General features: G+C 37.9%; 1 protein-coding gene across 4 annotated transcripts in view; it reads left to right on the top strand.

Annotated features, from left to right (window-relative positions):
* The window catches only part of LOC138049688 (spectrin beta chain, non-erythrocytic 1-like), a 44442-nt gene that overhangs the window by 6279 nt on the left and 16378 nt on the right, over positions 1-21785 (top strand). For 2 of the 4 annotated variants that reach the window (XM_068896090.1, XM_068896091.1), the window contains exons 4-34: positions 69-149; positions 965-1057; positions 1138-1226; positions 1536-1616; positions 3085-3200; positions 4522-4634; positions 5777-5964; positions 6236-6353; positions 7015-7079; positions 7728-7770; positions 8528-8653; positions 9237-9325; positions 9494-9632; positions 10072-10234; positions 10591-10832; positions 11202-11519; positions 12115-12230; positions 12663-12789; positions 13181-13273; positions 13785-13903; positions 15270-15366; positions 15848-15982; positions 16816-16866; positions 17317-17388; positions 17714-17793; positions 18485-18578; positions 18842-19033; positions 19565-19642; positions 19830-20002; positions 20110-20200; positions 20560-20706. In XM_068896090.1, the coding sequence (XP_068752191.1) occupies positions 69-149; positions 965-1057; positions 1138-1226; positions 1536-1616; positions 3085-3200; positions 4522-4634; positions 5777-5964; positions 6236-6353; positions 7015-7079; positions 7728-7770; positions 8528-8653; positions 9237-9325; positions 9494-9632; positions 10072-10234; positions 10591-10832; positions 11202-11519; positions 12115-12230; positions 12663-12789; positions 13181-13273; positions 13785-13903; positions 15270-15366; positions 15848-15982; positions 16816-16866; positions 17317-17388; positions 17714-17793; positions 18485-18578; positions 18842-19033; positions 19565-19642; positions 19830-20002; positions 20110-20200; positions 20560-20706 (3729 nt within the window). Of the gene's footprint in view, positions 1-68; positions 150-964; positions 1058-1137; positions 1227-1535; positions 1617-3084; positions 3201-4521; positions 4635-5085; positions 5236-5776; positions 5965-6235; positions 6354-7014; positions 7080-7727; positions 7771-8527; positions 8654-9236; positions 9326-9493; positions 9633-10071; positions 10235-10590; positions 10833-11201; positions 11520-12114; positions 12231-12662; positions 12790-13180; positions 13274-13784; positions 13904-15269; positions 15367-15847; positions 15983-16815; positions 16867-17316; positions 17389-17713; positions 17794-18484; positions 18579-18841; positions 19034-19564; positions 19643-19829; positions 20003-20109; positions 20201-20559; positions 20707-21785 lie in introns of those variants that run through there. The other 2 variants (XM_068896093.1, XM_068896092.1) reach the window with 2 other exon arrangements.

Raw genomic sequence — 21785 nt, 5'->3', positions numbered from 1 at the left:
GGTTTAATACTAGATTAAAATCACTCTGAGATCTGGAAGAGATTATTATTTCAACTTACTTATTTCAGCCCAAACCCTCCAAAGGAAGAATGAGAATTCACATGTTGGAGAATGTTGACAAAGCCTTGATTTTTTTGAAACAACAGAGGGTATGTTCTCAATATATGTTGTGATTGTCTTATGTAATTTCATTATATACTGTAGGTCCTTTAATTTTGGGTTATCTGTTTTTCAACTGCATCATTTGGGATATCACATGTTTCACCCTTTATACAACAAGAAGCTCGTGACATTGAAGCGTCAACTCTGGTTCAGAGCTGGGGTACTTTGAGTTTAAAAATTTCCTTATTTGGATGTAAGATAGCTTGTGCATTTTACTGCTTGTGGACCTTAGATGTTATTTTTGTTCATTTTTGGGCACAAAATTGGTGTCATAAAATCCCCAGCTTTGTTTCAGGGAAAAGAGTTGCAAGTTACATGCTTCAAGATCCCACCTACTTAAGTGGCTTCAATAAAATTTAATGTTGGTGGCTGATTTGAGTAGAGTAAGGACTGTTGCCATTGTCACTATGAACTTAAAGAAACTGTCTTTAATTTACTTCAATTTAGGAGGAAATTAGCCGACTTTTCTGAGTGAAAGCACTTATTCTCGTACACCTTATTCCAAAATGGTCCCCATTTTAATTTTTTTTTTCCATGCAAATTGGCCCTTATGGCCTTGTTCAAGGTAAAATATTCTTTTGAATTTTACATTTGAAATCGAGGCCATAAGGGCCAATTTGCATGGAAACAAAAGAATACTAAAATGGCGGCCATTTTGGAATAAGGTGTATTGGAACCATTGCTAATGCAGTTACTTTGTGCAACAATTTGGGACAATCCTCCTTTCCTATTTTGAGTTTTAAAGGCTTTTACTGAGATCTGTTGATAATATCTGGTTACCTTGTATTTCAATTACTTGTAGGTCCACTTGGAAAACGTTGGAGCTCATGACATTGTTGATGGAAATAATAAGATCACTCTTGGTCTTATTTGGACAATTATTTTGAGATTCCAGGTAACAAAGCATTTTCATTCATAACCAAAAGCATCTATTGGTGTCAAAATCTTGTGGTTACATAAATCAACTTTGTCTAGATTTCAGATATTACCATTGACGGTGAAACAAAGGAAAAGAGATCTGCAAAGGATGCATTGTTGCTTTGGTGCCAGTCAAAGACAGTTGGGTGAGTGAAAAAAAAGTTCTCTGCCACAGTTTATTTTGGCACCCAATAAATCTCTAACCATTTTTGGAGAAAATTGACAATAGGAGCACAGTTGGTAATAGTGACACCTACAGATTTTACCCTTAAGGATGCCAGATGATTTTGCTTGTCATTAGGGCACTCCTAACTAATCTAGTAGTTGCAAGATGATAAATAAAACAATACAAACAATGTTCAGTATTTCAAACATGAGTCTTCCAGCCTTAACGACCTTTCGAAAGGTTTTCCATCTTTACTTTTAGGGTAACTGTGAACATTTGTTATTTTTAGGTATCGAAATGTTACAGTCTCAAACTTTACCACTAGCTGGCGTGATGGATTGGCATTTAATGCACTCATTCACAGACATAGGTAATTCTAGTACTACACGTTGATCCTGTATTTCGTCGTCTTTGCTGGCATATATTGTTGAAAAGAAAGCCTACCTCTAAATGCATCCATACCAGTGCTGGAAATAACAGTCGGTCATCGGACATTGTCCGACCAAATTTTGAAAATGTCGGACCAATTTCACATTATGATCGGACACGATGACCGAACATGTCACCAGCACATCTTGTGTTCTCTTCGTCAAGGTGTTGTCAGTCAATAAATTATGTCCGGTCCAATTTGTCAAATGTCTGACCAAAAGGAAGATTTGAAAGGACATATGTCCTCTGAATAAAGAAAAATTATTTCCAGCACTGCATACCTTCATCCACAGAAATATTTTTGGTCAGACTGAAATTAATTTTGCATTTGGATTGCACTTGATTAAGGGTCATGTTGGCTGTTTATCTTTTTTTTTGTTGTCCGTTGAAACTGGTTACATATATATAAAGACATGTTTGTCTAGTTAGGTTATTTTTTATTGGACTCTTTGCCAGTGTTGATCTGGCCATGGTTTCAGCCCAAACGTCCGCTGCCACAGGCCCATGCTCAACCAACTCAGCCTACTTGCTACTAAAGGTTAAATTAGGGGGTGATCCTGTTTTTCTTTTGAGGTGAAGTTAGGCTAAATTTCCGCCGCTTACTCAAGTTTGCATACCCTCCCAGAGAAGAGATGACTGGACGCGAACGATAGATTGTGTCTGTGACGTAAATTTAATATATAATGTATTCAAAGTAAATAATTGTGGAGAAATATAATTAGACATCCCAAAACATCGGTTTTAACAAAACAGTAATTACATAACAATGCCTAAAAGATCTGTGTGAAGTTTTCAGATGATGTGAGCTTGAGGTGAAGCGGTTAATATAATGTTAGTTTGAACTCAACTGGCAAATTATCAACAAAATCACTCTTTGGCTGCTTCAGATCTCTCAGTTGGCCTCGTCGGTCCCTTTGTTCTGCCACAAATAAACTCAGCGATAATTTCAGTTCATCTTGAAGAATTTTACTTGCTCTCACATTAGCGAAGTCTGAAGAGAAATTGCAATAACAATGGATTTGAAAGCTGTAATTTGGCCTTGGCGCGGACCGAAAAATCAGTGAAGTTTCCAAACTCAGAGGGTTGAAAACAGCACTATACCAGTCTCCAGCTTCTCGTACACTTTCCGTTGTCAAAAATCTTGGATGTTTCCCGCCTTAAAGGCACCGCAAAGCTTGAAAACAGGCACTACCTTTGCAGCCACAATTTGAACATTTCCTCCAGACAGATCAACAATGGTTCACCTCACATGTCCAGCTGTGTCTTCAGGGCAGAGCGCTGGCTCCAGTTCCCTAACAATGGCTGTTAATTAAACCAAGGGTGAAGTTTGGTAACCTAGCTAGCATTGAGCTTCTCGACTAAATAATTGATGTCAATCACAATTCTTCTTTCAATCTTTTGTTCCATAGGCCTGACCTGATTGAGTATGAAAAACTCACCAAGAGTGAACCTGAAAAGAACTTGAATCTTGCTTTTGAAGTAGCCGAAACACAACTTGAAATCCCCCAGCTGCTTGATGCAGAAGGTAAAATATGGGATCTCTTGTTTAATGTAGAGCATTTTCCCTTGGATGGACACTTGTATACAGATTTGTGCTGCTTTGTCTTAGTGTGTTCCTCTAATCCAAACCCAAAATATAAAGTAATAAATGAATTCCTTAAGTTCAAGTGGTAGCTGTGTGATATTTATGCAAAGTTTGATACATTTCATTATACAGCTATAGTAAATGGCCTTACCCACAGTATTGGTTGTCAAATGCTTGTTACAACAATACCCAACTTTTAGCTTTTATTTCTTTGTTACAAAGTATTTATCTGGAATAATACCTAAAACAAAAGCTTGTTTTTTATGTCTGCTGTTTATTTTGATACTTCCCTTGCATTTACTTTGCTTTGTTAGCACACAGCACCAGGACAAAGTTGGTGGAATCGGAAAATTTTTCAGATTTTGTGTTAGAATGTTCACATGATTTTGCATTAAAAATGTGTGAAAAAAGTAGTTAACTCGCTGAGTTTTTAGGCATTTTCTGTTTTGGTCGTATGATTTACCAAATATGGTTGTGAGTCAAACCAGATGAAGAAATGTTAAATAGAACCATTGCAGTCAATAGACCACTTTTGATTTTTTCCCTTTATTTAAATGTTATATTTGACAATATGAAAACTTTCAAATTATAATAAAAAATATATTAAAATGCAGCTTGATTGTGAGGCTAAGTGGACACAAACTAAAGAAATGAATAAACATGTTCATTCAGTCTCCTTTGTTTGTGTCCTCTAGGCCTCGCTGCTAAGCTGAATTTTAATGTACGGAAAGTGGTCTACTAGGGCTGGTAGGTGGCCACAACTGCTGGCTGTAAGCCATTTTAAGCCAGCTACTTTCCTCTCATTTTACCACCAATTTAAGATGAAAAATCTTACACTTAAATTATCATTGAGGAAACTTTTAAAACAGTCTTCTCCTCGTTTTGAGTGGAATTGATGGCATAGTTTTACGGAGATTAAACTTAAACCATAACTACTTGCTCTTGATCATTTGTGCGATTGGTGTGGAACGCCTGGAACATTTAACTGAATAGTTCTCAGTCTTGCGGCTAATCTGACAAAACAGCGTGGTGTAGAACATTTCAAATGAGCCAAGCTCACTTTCGATTCATAGCTGCCTTCTTGTAATTATTAGCCTTCTACTTTCAATTTTATTGACAGGCCTGATAAAACACACTTGGTAAAAAAGGTTAAATATAGAGTGACTCAAGAAATGATTAGTGGATTAGTATTCTCTCTGTACAGTGTAGTGTCAGAAATTTAGAGGTAACTGAAATATCCTGTTTCTTCATTTAATTGCAGATGTCAATGTGGACTTTCCTGATGAGAAATCGGTCATCACTTATGTAGCAGCTTATTATCATTACTTTGCGAAGATGAAGACAGTTGAAGTCAGCGGAAGCAGGATTGGCAAGGTATTTTGAGTGCTGGTTTACAGATGGGATATTTATATCTTTATCTATATATGTTTATAAAAGTGTTTTTTGCAAATGGTTAATTGAAAGTCAAAATTATAAACTACTAGACAAGTACCGCAAAAGCTGCAGATAAGCGGCACCCTGAACTTGGAAAAAAAGGTTTTTAAAAGAAATCAAAAGAAATCCAAAGTAGAGTCTTGAGAAGTCTTCTTCATCATCCATTGTACATCGAATGTAAACTTGCTATTAACATTGAAACGGGAAATATCTCCAAAGTCTTACCCACTTAATGAACATAGTTTCTACTAGCTTTGAGGTATGATTGATCTTTTTCTGGTATTTGTTGAAAGGAATTTCTTCATTCAACACAGTTTTTCCATAGTTTTGCATTACAACAAGAATGTGAACATAACATTCAAAGCTTAGTAACCAGGCATTAGATTGAACGCAAAAATGTAAAACTGGATACGTCACAAGACTATTTGTTCGACAAACTTGCTATCAAAGTGCTAAACGGTGAAGAAACAGTGGGCCATCTACCACGCGAATACTCAAGAATAGCAAACTTACAAAAGCAATGATCAGTACTCCCCTGTAGGTTTGTGTAATCAGTCAGTGTAAAACGTAGACTGCAGACTGAGGGTAAAATGCAGACTGAGGTTATAATTTAACTGTTGAAAAAGCCCAAACCCATTAGAAATGCTAACAGTTAAGCCTAAATATTGTTTTAGGCCCAATTAGGTATAAGGTTAGCATTTCTAAGGGGTTTGGGCTTTTTCAACAGTTACGTCCTAACCTTAGTCTGCATTTTACCCCTGGTCTGCAGTCTGCTTTTTACACTGACCGTTTGTGTAATAATCATTTACATACTTTTCCATAAAAGTTTCAGTTAACGGAAATTGACATTGAAATTCACGACACCTTTTTCAAATGTTCCCACAGATAAGTCGCACCCCCGATTTCTAGCAACGATTTATGTAAAAAAGGTGCGGTTTATCTGCGGGTTTTTACGGTAATTTTAGCTTTATATGACTGTTGTCCTGAAAGCCCTTAATTTTTTTGTTCCCAACATGCATAATGTACTTCTTCATTCTGGTTTAGGACATACTCAAAACAAAGTTTGTTCATTTTTTTCCAAGGTAATTGAGCGAATCAAGGAGAATTCTGAGCTTATTGAGGACTATGAGAAGCTAGCAACAAATCTTCTGGAATGGATTCAAGTTACCATTGTGAAACTCTCTGACCGAACTTTTGCCAATACCCTTGTTGGAGTACAGCAACAGACGTTGGAATTTAATCAGTACAGGACTCAAGAAAAACCTCCTAGGTAAAAATAGTTGTTGTTTTAAAAAGTTCTGTTTGATATTGGGTGTTAGGTGTGTTGGAGGGAGTTTTCCCTGAGGAGTTTGTGTGGTTGGTTCACCTTTTTGGCTCAGTTCCAGAATTAAGACTGGAAGTCACAAAGGAAGTTCTGAGACTTCCCAGATCCCCTCTACTGCAGGAGCTTGATAACAAAACCTCAAACTCTGCTTTGCTGTAAGTTGTTGACTTGTGAGTTTAAAGAGAAATTTCAGTGACTTTGATTTGTTCTTTGTCAGATTTGTTGAAAAAGGCAACCTTGAAGTCCAGCTGTTCATATTAACAAGCAAGCTTCGTGCAAACCATCAGAAGATGTACAGTCCACCAGAAAGCAAGTCATTGAGTGACATAAACAAGGTCTGTATTGGGAAGCATTTGTCTAAATTAGTGTAACCCCACAAAGAAAGCCGCCACTCTTTGTATAAAGCCTATTTTGTGGTATTGTAAAGTCTGGTTGTTTTGGTTGTTTATGTATCTCTATAAATGTGGGGTTTAATGATATATTTTTATTGACACACCAAGTGCATTCTTATGACACTAAAAGATCCAAATTTTTTCACTTGTCCTGCTACAGGACTAATAAAAGAATATTCTGTCTGTTTCCAAGGTCCTAACTCTCTTAGTTTTGAAATTGAAAATGCAGCAAGTATCATCTCCTTTTCCCTTCCTCTCAAATCATTATTTCCCTAACTGCTTTACTTTTTTTCTATCTCTTATAAGCCCAGTGGTTTCCCTGGGCATCCTTGCCATTAGCTTTTTAAAATAATGCTTTAAGCACTTTGTGCTCTGTGTTGAGGCTAAACAATAAACTTGAAGTTGAATTGGGAGGGACCTACTTGTAAAATACAACCTCTAATTTCAAGGTGAATGCTTTTTGTTTCATTGTTTCTGTTGAATATCTGTCAATTTTTTTCTGAATTTTGTAGTGGCTGTTACCTTTTCCTTTGTTCGCAACACAGAAAGAGACTTTTCCAACCTTTTTAATATTGCTTTAATTGTGACTTTTGCCTGCTTACAGGCCTGGGAAGCACTGGAACGAGCTGAACATGAAAGGGAACTTGCTTTGAGAGAAGAACTTATGAGGTATTTTGACTTAATAATAACTATATATATTGCTAAAATTACATATTTACATCAAGGAACTTACAAATTAAATCACATGTTGCTGTAAATCAAAAGTTTCAAGCAAGGAACTAAGGCCCGGTTCAGACGCCGTACTTCACATGAGCCGAATCGAATTCGAATTTAGACCGACCTAAATTAATTAATCCAGGCTGAATTGATTCAGACGCCGAACTTAATTGCGCCGAAATTAATTCACAGAGGCATTCTATGACTGAAGAAAACTGCAAAGTTGTAATAATTTCTGCATTTGATTCGGCTCATGTGAAGTACGGCGTCTGAATCAAAGCCGCTCCACAGCCGTAATTCCTGGCTAAGCCAGGTGAGAAAAATTGCTTAGCCGATCCGAATTAAACCGGTCGTTCTGAATTGATTCAGACGCCGTACTTCACATGAACTTAATTCAATGAATTCGATTCGGCTCATGTGAAGTACGGCGTCTGAACCGGGCCTAACTCTGCTTGCATGGCCATCAGTTTGATCATCCAAAACACTTAGCCAAATAAGCTAATTAATCCATTCACATCAGATGTGATGGTTAATTTTGAAATAAGCAACATTAATCTTGGATGATGTTAATTGTTGTTTGTTTGTTTGTTTGTTTGTCAGGCAAGAAAGGTTGGAGATGCTTGCTGCAAAGTTTGATAGAAAGGTATGTTTACATAGTTAAATTAAATTTCTCATTTAATATGAAATTAGAATAAAAACTATTTGGGTTTTTTTTGTGTTTTTTCTTCAGAAAACTTATCTTTAACGCCCACGTCGCCAGTGGAGGGTAGGTGCCCAGGAAGCCTGGGGGCTGCAACTGCAGTCACATCCCCAAGGCGCTAGAACACCCGACTGGCCTGCCCAACCCGCAACCAAGCCACGAGCCCCCCGCGCCAGGCCCCCCTAAGGCACCCGTCACACTTGAGCCAGATAGCTCAGTGGAATAATAATAATAATAATAATAATAATAACACACAAAAAAAGAGCACAAAAAAAAAGAAAGGGGGGGAGAGGGAGGGAACGCCGAGAACCACTAAACTCCTAAACCGACTCACAACGCCACGCCAACAGAGCAACAAACACGCTGCAAGCACATTGGACAACGCATGCACTACGCAGGAATACCGCTGAACCATGTCAGCCCCAGGGCTCCCCCAACCTAAAGAGTGCTGCAAACGCTACAAAAACGCATAACAACGCTAAAAAACGCCTGCAAAACGCTACTGACCGGACTAGCTCCCGGTCGTGAACCATGTAACTATAACAAACGCTACAGAACGCACCAAAACGCTGAACAACGCTACCAGACGGCCAAGACACTAACAACCGCCTGCAAAACACTACTGACCAGACTAGCTCCTAGTTGTTAACTATGTTAAATTTTATTTAACTATATTTAAATTATTGTTTAAAACCTCCAGGCTGCAATGCGAGAGACGTGGCTAAATGAGAACCAGCGTCTAGTGTCAACAGACAACTTTGGAAATGATATTGCCACAGTGGAGGCAGCAACAAAGAAACATGAAGCCATTGAAACTGATATCATTGTATGAATATTTGTACAAATTTCACCTCTTCTGTAATTTTCTTTTATTTTATGTTGTCTCCTGCCTTCTTGCATTTTATCCCCTTTCTACTTAGATTGGATACATGTGTTGTTTATGTTTCTTTAGCTATGGCATGACCAATGGAACCTACCATATATTATCATGCAAGCAAATATTTTCTGATTTATTGGTTATTAATTTTCTTCTGAGTCCTCAGAAGGAATGGATGCAAGTCAAAATAGGCTGACAGCTTTGCTAGCTTTTTGTTCTTAATGGGTCATTTATATATCTTGTATCCTTTCTACCTTCTCCTTTCTACCTTCTCCTCTCTACTATCCTGAACCCTCTCCATGTTTTCAGGTGTGATCAGTATGTAAATTCCCTTCAGAATTTCAATGAAATGCTAGTCAGACTGGTACTGAGAATGAAGATATTATCAGCTCAAGAGGTGTGATCTTGGTAGAGCACCAAATTCTCATGATTAACCAACAAATAACTCTATGGTACTAGTTAAGAGAATGAAAATGAGTGACTGATATACAGTGAGCATTTGGCAAAATTAATGTCCATGGCTTTTTCTTAGGCATATGAAGAACGCATTAAGGCCATTGTTCAAGTTGCTGACGAGTTAGAAAAAGAGAATTATCATGATTCTGACAGAATTCAGTCCAGGTTAGTCTGAACCATTACTTAATCTTATAATCCGTACCTGTTGTATTTAGGTCATGAAGAACTACTACTTGACGATCTCCCTTGTTGCTAAGTGTTGGTTACCATTGCTTATTAAATAAAAACTAGTCAACAGCTTAATATGTGGGAAATTGTTTTTGTTCTTTGTAGGAAAGACCTCATTTTACAGTTGTGGGAGCAGCTTTTGGTATTGCTCAAGTCTCGTCGCTCACGACTGGAGAAGAGCATGAAATTGCAGCGCATTTTCCAGGAGATGATCAACATCATTGATTGGATGGATGAAATCAAGGTAACCTTTTCTCACCATTGTTTACAGTAGGAGGGAGCTAAACTATTCTATTATTTGTACTAGAAACAATGATGAAATTACAGGTCCACCACAATATTATCAGTAATCACAATGCAAAACAAACAACTTACCAAGGTCCTGTTCCGTCAACATCGCACTGAAATCCAATAGTGGGCATATGTAACAATATCCTGACATGCTTAGTTGCTCAGCAGAGTGAAACAAGAACTAGCTAATTATAATTGCGGTTGCTTCTAGGTGATTCTGTCAACTTGCGTTTTGCCATTAAATTAATTACTCTTGACATTATTTTACCTACAGATCAAAGTAGGTAATAAGTAGGTTATGGGAAACTTTTTCACAAATTTTCAATGTGGTTTAAGTTTCAAATTAATGTAGTTTTCCCAGACTGATTTTGTTGTTTTTATTTTTTCATTAGATGAGCCTCCTGTCTGAAGATTATGGTAAACACTTGCTTGGTGTGGAAGATTTGCTACAGAAGCACAGTTTAGTAGAAGCAGACATTGCTGCACAAGCTGACAGAGTTCAGTCAGTCAATGAACAAGCTGATGTTTTCTTGGTCATGGATAATGAAGAAGATGGTAAGAAATGTTATGTTATGGCATGGAGAACTTTCTTGCTATTGTTGAAGAAACAAAAAATGAAAAATAAGATTTAAATCAGTCACACTGAAATTGTAAACACATCCTTACAAGTGAAGCTGTTTCAAAAATCAGTCAGTGTGGGTAAAGTTACAAATTTAGTTTCCAAGCTCCTATCCTTGTTTGACTGCTGTTCCCACTTTTCTGCAGATGTTGGTGAAGTAGAGATAGTGGGGTGACTGACTGTCCCATCTCACACTGTGGCGATTTTGAGAGTCCACAAAATAAAAGTTGAATATCTTGAAGTAAAGTGACGTGGCACAACTAACACGCTGACCGTCCTGTTCTTCGTCTAGGTTACAAACCAGATGAAAACCAAATCAGAGACCACCAAGCAGAACTGGAAGGGGCGTATAATGAGCTGCTTCAGCTTGCAGCAGCTAGACGTGCCAGGCTGGATGAGTCACACAAGTTGCAGACCTTCTATCGTGATGCTGAGGAAGAGGAGATGTGGGTTTCGGAAAAGACTCATTCTTTACAATCGACAGACTATGGACATGATTTGAATAGTGCCATGATTTTGTTGAACAAACATGAGGTTTGTGTGAACTCTTAACTAATTTTGTTAATTCGATCTACACTGTAAGAGGGAAATTGTCCACCTTTCATTGTCAACTTGCAAATGCAGTTGTGCTTTCTCACACTTTGGGGTGCTATGCTAAGCTTAACCATGCAACCTGAGCTGTACTTATACAACCATAACCTGTTCCTTACATTTCATTTTTACACAGACAAAATGTTAAATTCCATGCTTAAGCATGGTTGTTAGCCCATCAAACTTGAACAATGCCTGCACACTAGACATACAGTTGACCACACTCCCCCCCCCCCCCCCAATTTAACCAAAACAATTTCTGATTCATGTCTTAGTTAGCGGGGATAAAACATCTTTTGATTTATTTCTTAGGCTGTGGAGCGTGAGATGGCCAAACGTGGTACTCACACCCAGACAGTTGTGAAAAGTGGCCAAGATCTGCTGGATTCTGGACATTACTCATCAGACACCATTCAGTCAAGTATGGCAAGCATTCAGTCCAAGTGGGTCAATTTGCACGACGTTGCAGGTTATCGCAAGAGGAAGATCCAAGAAAATCACTTGTTGCAACAATTCATTGCTGACTACAATGATATCATGTCGTGGTTAGACATGATGGAGAGAATTGTTGCTAATGATGACCTTGGCTATGATGAGGCCAGCACAGATACATTGTTGAAAAAGCACAAGGTAAACCAACAATAATTTTAAGCCATTTGTCCCTGAAGCGGCCACTATTGACAAGTAAAACCATCAGGTGTCAGACAGAGTAAAATCTTGTTTCACTGTAAGGGCTAAAAGTGTTCAAGAGGACCCACACTTAAGGTTTCTATACTTATGTCTGAGATAGGTCACTCATCTCACTCATCACTGGCATTCAACAGTTAAGAACCCACATGCCAATAACTTTGATTTAGGTTCACATTGCAATCAGGATGTAATTCCGGCATGGTTTGATGCTACTCTTATTTGAAGAATAAGAACTGTAATTTACAAAGTTAAAAATCCAACTTTCTTGCTGGTATCTTCATCAAGCCGGGGTGATTTAATGTTGAAAAAAAGCATTCTTTTTTACTCAGGAATAAGCCTCTTTGTTGTGCCCTTAATGCACACTGTAGTGTGGAGTTGTAGCCTATTGATCTTTCTCTACTGGGGACACCTGTGAATCTGCCATCTGTGCAGTTGTCTCGCAAGAAGCTGTTGCTTTAGGTGTATATCACATGGAGTAAAGTGCTATTACTAATTATTATTGTTAGTTGTGACTCAAGATGTGTGGGTTTTTCAGATTGTGGAAGAAGACATTGAAAACTATGTATCAGTTATCAAAGGTCTACACAGCCAAGTGGATGAACTGGGTGAAGAGGACCAGACCTCACCGGAGGTGGTGGACAGATGTCGAAAGTAAGTCAAACCCAAACATTCTGGTTGAAGTTCACTTTCGCATGTCATAAAATAATTAGGATAGTACACACACACACTCTCATTGGTCAATAGCTGTGTTTAGTTGAGAGTATGTAATACGGCTGTGACATCACACGACTTTTGATTGGTTTTGTGTTGTCAGTTGGCGTTTTGATTGGCTGGTAGGAAAATAATATGAATGCGAGTGAAGAAAATCTGTTTCAATCAAGAAGTAAAAAAACAAGTATTTTCCTTCATTTGTTGAATTAGTTTTTGAGAAAAATTTGATAAAAGCAATGAAGGTCTTTTTTCCGTGTTTACATAGCCTGGAAGAATTCGAGGCAGTCTAACTGTCTCAAATTCTATGTAAACACAGAAAAAGTCCTCTGTTGCTTAAATGTTCATAAAAATAATTATTATTGTTTTTTGCAGTGTGGATAACCGTTACGACAACTTGATGCAACAAGCAGCCCAGCGTCGTCACAAACTTCAGGATTCTCTGTCACTCCATCGGCTCAACAGGGATACATACATTGTGGACAGCTGGATTAATGAGAAGGTTGGTACAGCAACTTCTGTCTCTGTCGGCCGGTAGTTAGCACTTCACAAATTACACTCTAATCGGTTAAGTTGATGATGTAGTTTGAGTCTCTGCTGGGTTTTTCATGAAGGGTTTGTGAGAACATTAGTATTTGAAAAGTACATGTGGACAGAGGCAAAAAGTATGTGGTGATTTTGCCAGCAGCCAGCTTTTTTGGCAATAATCTCCTGCCCCGAGAATTAGTGTATAGCACAATTTTTGGAGACCTTCACATTGAAACAGTTTACATTAAAAGAAACCCAAAGTGGACAAGGTTTTGTTAAGGTAAAATGAGACCAAACAGGGACAAATTTGTAATTTGAACTACCTGTCATCTACTAAATGTCTGTTGTGATATTTTATTGTTTAGGAGGATAGACTTGAGGCAGCCTTGACAGTTGAAAAGAGCATGGATTTGGAAGAATGCCAGATCATTGAGCAGAGATTTGAGGGTTTCCAACAGGTTTGTAAGCTATTAATGACCATTACTTTCCATTATAAGCTGTTTCTACATTGACAAGGGTATCTTTGCTGTGATACTATCAACTGGTCATGAGACTTCAGGAAATTGTGACTGCATACATGTATACTGTCCACTTTTTCTCATTGTGGGTATTAAAGGTAGGGTAAGGTCTGCTTACAAGCCAAGTGGCCCGTCAGCCTGGAGCTTATCCCAGTTTCTGTAGTATTAAGTTGTTAGGAGTATTTCTACTCCCCCCTGGATGGGCTGTTAGTCCATCGCAGGGTTACCCCTAGCATTAAATTTGCCAGTACCCATTTGTACACCTGGGTGGAGAGAGGTAGCATGAGAGTAAAGTGTCTTGCTCAAGAACACAACACAATGTCCCCGAGTAGGTCCCGAACCCGGACCAGTCGCCTTCCGGAGTCAAGCACACTAACCATGAGGCCACCGCGCCTCCCACAAACTCAGTGCTCACTTGTAACTAACATGGATTCTTCAACATTTTTTCCAGGAATTGAACGCTAACGAGAAACGTGTTGGAGTTGTGAATGATCTTGGTGGACAACTTGTGGACAAAGGCCACATTAACTCTGATGAAATTAAAGACACTATTGATGGGCTCAACATAAAGTGAGTTTTTTGAGTATTTGTGACCCTTTTTGGGAAAACCGGGCTTAAGAAAATTGCATTGAACTGTTTTTCACAGCAACGCATTTGGAAACGTTGAAATGCATTCAAGAACATTCTCAATGCATTTTTAAACGTCATAATGTTCCCCAACGGAACCAGAAAACGTTCAGCACCATTGAAAAATCATTTTCAAAACATTCAGAAAACGTTTATAAATGTTGATAATACATTTCTCCAAAGCATCATTATTTTTCGCTGCATTAGGAAACATCCACGAAACATTTTAACAGTGTCAGTTACTGATTGTCACAAATAGAATTCAGCGGTGTCCTTTGACAACTTTGTACAGCGGCTTCACAAAAATTAAATTTGTAGAGAAAAGTGTCTCAGGATTAGATCCAAGAAATCGAAACCTGTTCGGATTTTCAGGTAGTAATTTGTTCCATTTTGTACGGCAAAAGAGGGCGAAGAATTTGATTTGAAGATACGAGGTCGAAAGTGTTACACTATGCTTTTCCATGACAGCCTTGTGTTTGTATCATACCTTTGTTTGAAAGTTCCCCAAAAGTGAAATGATAAAAGATATGTGATACAAGTCTCCAATTGACATATGAATTTCCAGCTTAGACACTATAATACTTTCCTTATTCCTGAGTTAAGTGGATGCCGGCTTCTATGCTGTGCAATTTGACGGCCCATTTGCTATTCTCTGTTCAGTCCCCAAATTAGCGCTGACAAACAAACACCTGCAATTGCTATAAACTATTATTTGCCATTGCGAATAACCTTTAATAGTTTTCTAAAATTCGAACAAACCGATAGATGAATAGTCAATGGTGTGCTTCCTACATGACAGGAATATATCTCTCGCTAAATGAGGTCGGAAAAAAAAACTCTGACCTTGAAATTTACACACTGATTAAAATGCAAATTGTTGTCCTCAAGTCCCAAGTAATAAAATGGGTCACTTGTTTAATACCAAGATACCAAGAGATACCAAGTATTTACAAGGATCTTGACAAACTGCGAGCCAGCGTGCCTCGCCAGCTAAACATCCATGTTCTCCTCAAATTTTTGGAAAGATGGTTAAAATACTATGCCTAACTAATGCCTTGTTTGGCCAAGTTCATGCATGGAATGCAACAGCATTTTTGTAGAATATAAATTTGAGTCACCAAGATAAGACAAGTCTTTGCCAGCAAGGACTGAGTTTGTTTAATGGAAACTTTTTTTGGATTTTTAATGAAAACAAAATAAGCATCACATCATTTTATTATTACTTGATGTGCTAATGTTGAGCTAAAGTTGTGTTTACATTGTTACTGCGGATTGAGTATTTCACTCACATTGATCACTCTCTCTTCAGATGGGCCAATCTTCGAAATGCTGCAGATGTCAAGAAAGCCAAATTGGATAAAGCACTTAGGCTGCAGCATTTTCATGCTGATATCCATGAGACGAAGGTAAACAACATGGCTTGCATTGCTTTTTTTCTGTTATATTTACAAATGGAACTTTTTGCTTTTTCCGGAGTTCTTCAAGGAGATAGTTTCCTTTTTGGGGCTTCCTTGTGACTGCTATAGTGCTTTCATTGACACTGCAGTGATCTCTCGGTTTTGAGTTAATATTGTTTTCGTATTTCACTCAGATATCAACAAATACAGAGCAAGTAAATTTATTTTAGGTGTTCCGTAGTTCTGATCAGTGAGTACCTACAGCAGATGAAAAGCAACGGCTACTTCTCTCAGAGAAGTTGGCCACTTTTTTCCCTAAATTGAAGTAATTAAAGACAGATCAAACAAACCACCAACTTGGTGCCAACTCCAATGGCCTTTTGACCAATCAGAACACATCTTGGTAATCACCTGACCAATTTTACTAAAGCTAGATTCTGATCATATTTATCATAGAAGATTTATCAAATTTCTGTTGAACATTTTACAGCTGTGGATAACGGAGAAATCAAGCCTTCTGCTTAGCGTTGAAGAGGTCACAAACATGAAGGACCTTGCTACAGTAATGATCCTACAGCGACGACTGAACAGCATCCAGAGAGACCTGGGTCCTTTAGAAGATAAGGTGTGCTACTTCGTCACTTTTTTAGTGTTCCAATAAGTGCTACTACAACCAAAAAAACAATTCTTTTTTTTTTCCTTTGGATTTCAAAACTGTTAACTGAACACTAAGTGACCAAGTTTTAAGTTCTGATTTTAAACAGACACCTGTTTATTTAAGTCCACCATTACTAACTTTAAAATCTTGATAGAGCTGGGTCGAGGAGAAAATGACATGAAAGGCTCACCAGTTTAAGAATGCAATGCGTGTGTATGCGGCTGAATTAATATGCAGCACAGGAGTTTCAGGCTTACAGACTTTTAAACCCGTGTTTTGCATATATAATAAATTGCATTTACACGCTGAAATTTTAAGCTAGTGAGTAAATGATGTCATTTTCCCAAGATCCAACCCTCTGAAGTCCAATCGGTCAGTTTTGAACATGAGTAATGGCGTACCGTGAAATCCAAAACTTACACTCAAAATAAACAGCCTTTGGATAAAACTAAAAGCTCAAAATTTTGCCAGTTAGGTGTTGAGTGAGCATGCTTTCGAAATCTGAAGAAAAAAAAGAAATGATTTTTTGATCATAGTAGCACTTTAACGTATGTCAATCTTTTCATTTTACTGGGACTGTTGATTCTCATCTATGACTTCTGTTTATATTGCAACTTTGAGTGTAGTTTGAATGACCATTGTTTTTTCGTCAACTTATGTTTGAATCTTATTGACCCATTTACACCTCAAACGCCGTAGGATTCCCCCATTGAAAAGTAAAATCATCTAGCGTAAGACAGTAAAATCTATTTAAGTGTCACTCTTATGGGACAATGGGTTAAATGTCATTGTACTTCCAGGTTACAAAGTTGGAAAGTGATCCCAATCAACTTTGCTCTGAGTATCAAGGGGTAAGAGTGATGCAAATTAATTCTACTAGAGCGGTTTTCAATTGAGTGTCGAAAATTAATTAGCGAATCGCATTGGTTTTGCGTTACTTCACTCAGTGATTGGTTCAAAGTTCTCGTGCCATTTTGTCAACCAATCAGACGTGAAACCAAAACCAATTGTGGCTCGCGCGTGCACATTTTCCTGTGCTTTGTGTAGGCTACGTGTAATTATTTTGAGTTTTGATTGGTTTACCGGATTGTCTCTGTCCTTTTTGATCGACCAAAGTAGATACTTTGGTTTTGGTTTTACGACACTCGATTGAAACTCACTCTCAGAAATAACTGAATTAATTCTTCCTGTTTTTTCTTTTCACTTTAGACTTGGAACCAAGCTCTCATTATCTTAATTTTGAAGCATTTTGCATTTCGACTTCATATCCCTGGATTTTCTTTTCTCTATTTCCCCAATAGGAACCTGAAGAGCCTATTATCCGGGATAAGATGGATGTTGTCAGCCACACATGGGTTGTCCTTAAAGACAATGTGAGTAGAACTTCCTTTCCACTTATTATAAAAACACATTGCTGTCAGAGAGTTGTGAAGGGTGTATAGATGAATTGTCCACCATGAAAGGCTATCATTTTGAACATAAATTCTTCATCAGGACAAGTCAGGGCGGTTTTTGATATCCTGTATCTTACCAACTCAATTTCTTGTTTACTCAGCTCAGTTGGCTAAAACCTCCCCTTTGGAATCCTGGTTTGTGGCCAATTTAGATTATTGGCCTGTATACATGTATTAAAGGTTTTTCCCAATCTTCGCAACATCAGACTTTCTTTTTAATTCCTGTGTTTGTTTGCTTTCTCAGGTGCAACAACGGGATGAAGCCTTGGCAGAATCAGGAGAATTGCAGCGTTTCGTTATTGATCTTGATAACTTCCAATTGTGGTAAGTTAGTGAATTGTCACCTTTCTTGATAAAGAGAAGATCCTCTGGGTTAATCTTATCTTTCCCCTAATTCGTAGTAGAATTGTCAACTCCCTAAGCCTACTCTACACAATCGTATTTTAAGACCACCACTCAACAACCAACTAATAGACCTCTTTCACCATCGCAGCCAAAAAGATTATTCTCTTGTTTTAATGCTTATAAGCCTTTATGGTCGCTATGATGAGCAAATTTCCAAAGAATAATTTATTTTGTTTCAAAATGAGGGCAGTGGTCTAATTAATATAAATACAAAAGAATGTAATTTAAGTGGTCTATATTCATAGTGTTGCAAACTTTCAAACTGTTAAGTGTGCTGTGGCCAAAGTGTTGTGATTATTGTTTTTGGTTAACTGCTGATCTGTTCCTGTAATTAAACTAAAGCTTTAAAGCTCTGCATAACGCTGAGACTTGGCAAGATTATCTTAAAATAATAAAACAGGAATGCCCCAAGGAACTGCGCTCAAGCAATTCAATAATTATTATTATTATTATTGCTGCAAAAGGTTAAGTTTATCTACATGTACCTACCCACCTGTCTATGGAAGCTCAGGGCAGCCATTAAAGCAATCAGCCACATAAATTGAGTGGTAAATGTAAGAAAAATTCTTCCATAAGTTCATGATGAGCTGACTAAAACTTGGCTTTTCAGGTTGAACAACACACAGAATGAAGTTGCTTCAGAGGAAATGCCAGTCTCACTGGGTGATGCTGAGAAAATGTTGAAAGAACACGAGGACCTCAAGGTAATTTGCCCTGTGCATGCATTGCTAGATTGAATTGTCAGTTACAGGATTTTGTCCAAACATAATTCAAAATAAGATAATAGTTTGACATGACGACTGAACGACCTGCAAAGCCCAACAAGTTTCTCCTGTATACAGTTGCCATTGTATTCATGTAAAAGAGAGCTTTAGATGCCAGTTGTTCCCAGCAGTTGTCTTAAACAACTTGCAGTGTGGCACCTCACTGCTAGGTGGTGCAATTAACTTTTTCCATTTTATTTTAGGATGAGATTGACAGTCGTGAGCCTGACTTCAAACAGCTGATGTTAAGTGGTCCTAAGTGGGTTCAAGATGAATCAGATCTTCAACAACAGTCCCTCAAAGAACAGCTTGATAATTTGGAAACAGGCTGGAATGATGTACACATCTTGTGGGAAAACAGAAAGAGGATGCTAGTCCAGGCTGTTAACCATCAGGTATAGAAGTATAAAATAAGAGACTAGTGGCCCACTGCAGTCAAGGGCAACCAAAAGGGTCATTTTTGAATGATTTCTACCGATTGAATGAATTGTAATTGTGAGAAAAAGCAGTGAATTGCTAGGCAATTTAACCCACTGAGTCCTGGGGTTCCCCAAAGTCTGGCCAGTTTAGGCTGGGTTAGGTGTCAAAGGGTTTATCTCAAATGAGAAGAGATCCTGGGTAATCAGCTATCTATATGTTTGGTTTAGACATTGAACTAAGAGATCATGGGCCAAGTGTCACCCATTGCACAGGTGGTACCTACTTCAACTCTGCAGCTAACTCACAATTTTCCAATTGGTGCTTCTCCTGCCGGTTTGAATAGGTTCAGCTGATTGGAATTTACACAAATTTTGTTTATTGTTTGTGAAAGGGACAAAGTGAAATGGCAATGATTTATTCATTGTTATTTATTTTTTATTATAGTTATTGAACTATAGCTCTAACTTTAGCAACAATTGAAATTTAATCCTTATTTTGTCATTTAGTTATTCATCCGGGACTCCAAACAGTGTGAAGCCATTCTTGGCCAGCAAGAGCTGTTCTTGTCAAAGGAGGAGAATGGAGTAAGTTCTTTATTACTTAAGTTGCTGTTTCTTATGGAATTCTTTGTGATGTGATAGTCAACCTTCTGTTTTGAGTTTGTCAATCCAAAATTCATTCACTAGGTATGGTCATGTGATTGTTGTAGTTATGGTAGTACAACCATTGTCACCAGTAGCTTGCATTAATGAAGAGTTTTGTTCAAAACAGGCAACTGTTGAAGCTGTCAAGGAGCTCATCAAGAAACATGAAGAATTTGAGAAGCGAATGATTGCTAATGATGACAAGATCAACCAGATGACCCAGTTTGCTGATCGCCTAAATGATGAAAACCATTATGCAGCTGACAAGATCACTGAGAAAGCTCGTAGCATTGATCAAAGGTAAACAAGGAAATCGTCAGAATTACGTTGCCAACAGGAAATAACAAATTATCTGTTAAAATTTAATACAGTGAACAAACCTCAATACTTTTTTGAATACCTTGTAGGAGAGGTGATAACCACAAAAAGATGGCAGCTGCTCTCCAAAGACTCAGAGATTCACTGGAATTGCAGCAGTTTATCCAAGATGCAGAGGATGTAGGTTGCATGTACTTTTGATGTACATCTGTTAATAATTGTGGGTGTGTTGTGTTCTCAAGAAGTCAGTTTAGAAAGTAATCAAGAAAGAAGAGAAGCCATTTTTGTTTGACTATTGGAAATCACAATGAATATTTGTTACAGTCTTTTAAGTGCAAAGATTTTTGTTTACGTTTGACACATCTGCAATCTCGGACAAAACCTGTTGAGACAAAATCTTGAACATTTTTGGTACTTCGACAAGTTATTCAAATGTACGGCTTAAAACCTGCCCTGTGACCTGTGGGTCACTCCTGCAAGCAAAAATTCTAACAAAAACCGTAGTAATAAATTCTTTAAATTTCTCTTTCCGCTTCCAGATGTATGACTGGTTGAATGATCGTCTGTTGATTGCTTCGGAAGAAACGTACAGAGACCTGAGCAACATTCAAGGTAAAGTCAAGAAACACAGGACATTTGAGGCTGAAATCCAAGCGAACAAGGAGAGACTGGATGACATCTGCGAGGTTTGTCTGTCATTTGGTTTTGGTTCACTTATCGTTACAAAACATCTTTGTCAGGATTAGAGTTTTACAGCAACGTTCTCATGTTAAGGAGGCAGTGCGGCTTTGTGGTTAGGATGCTTGTCTTGAGATCCGGAGTTCCCGGGTTCAAGGCTCATTCTGACCACTGGTTGAATTTGCTCCTGGTAATCCCTGGTTCAACTTCTCGACCGCACTTGTAATTGCCAACTGGTTTGCCTGGTTTGCCAGTCGGGATTCTTAACAGTTGTCATTGCACCCTCTAGGGAGTGCTTAGTTAAGTATGTGTTGTATTGTAACAAACTCTGATAGCATACAATTATTATACATTGAAGTCACCATCTCTTTTCTGAATGATTGGCGTAAAGCGTACAGTGAATTTTCGAAGTCCGCGCCTGTGACACCATCTAGCTGCAGATTATACAATAAGCATGTCAAAGACACTCAATGTCATGGGTAATCATGTCATGTATGACTGCGGTGCAGGATTTCTAAGGGTAATCATGTCAAGTTTGTGCACTTTGTGTTGCATGCCGTCAGTGAAGAGCAAAAACATAAATTCCACGTTTATTTTCTTCAGTTGGACTTATTGTAATTTACTTTCGCAACCAGCTTTTACTCAATGCTTAGAATTTTTTGTCAATCGAATTATGTGCCGCTGATTTGTATATTTTTACATGTTTAGAAATAAATTATCAGTTCCACTCACTGTGGTGACCTTTTTTTTTTTTTCATTCAATGTATAATAAAACAATAATTATGAGATTCGGTTTTTGTGATATCCAGAATAATCAAGGTCTCAGTAAGGGTTATTAACCTCCGGCTTCGGGTGATAACCCCTTCCTCGACCTTTATTATTCTAGTTATCACAAAAACCTCAGCCATTAACTGTTTATAATCCCCTGGGAAAGTGGAATCGTCTATTGTTGAGGTTTATCTGCCATTAAATGAAGAACACTTCTGTTAATCACATTGGTATTTAAAAAGTACTTGTAGCAAGTGCTGTTACAAGATCTATGAACTATGCTCTGCCACTAAACTACAAGAGAGTAGTAAATGAAAGA

Source organism: Montipora capricornis, chromosome 5 (genome assembly GCF_036669925.1).
Source record: "Montipora capricornis isolate CH-2021 chromosome 5, ASM3666992v2, whole genome shotgun sequence".
Lineage (NCBI taxonomy): Eukaryota > Metazoa > Cnidaria > Anthozoa > Scleractinia > Acroporidae > Montipora > Montipora capricornis.
This window is presented reverse-complemented; position numbering and strand designations above follow the sequence as displayed.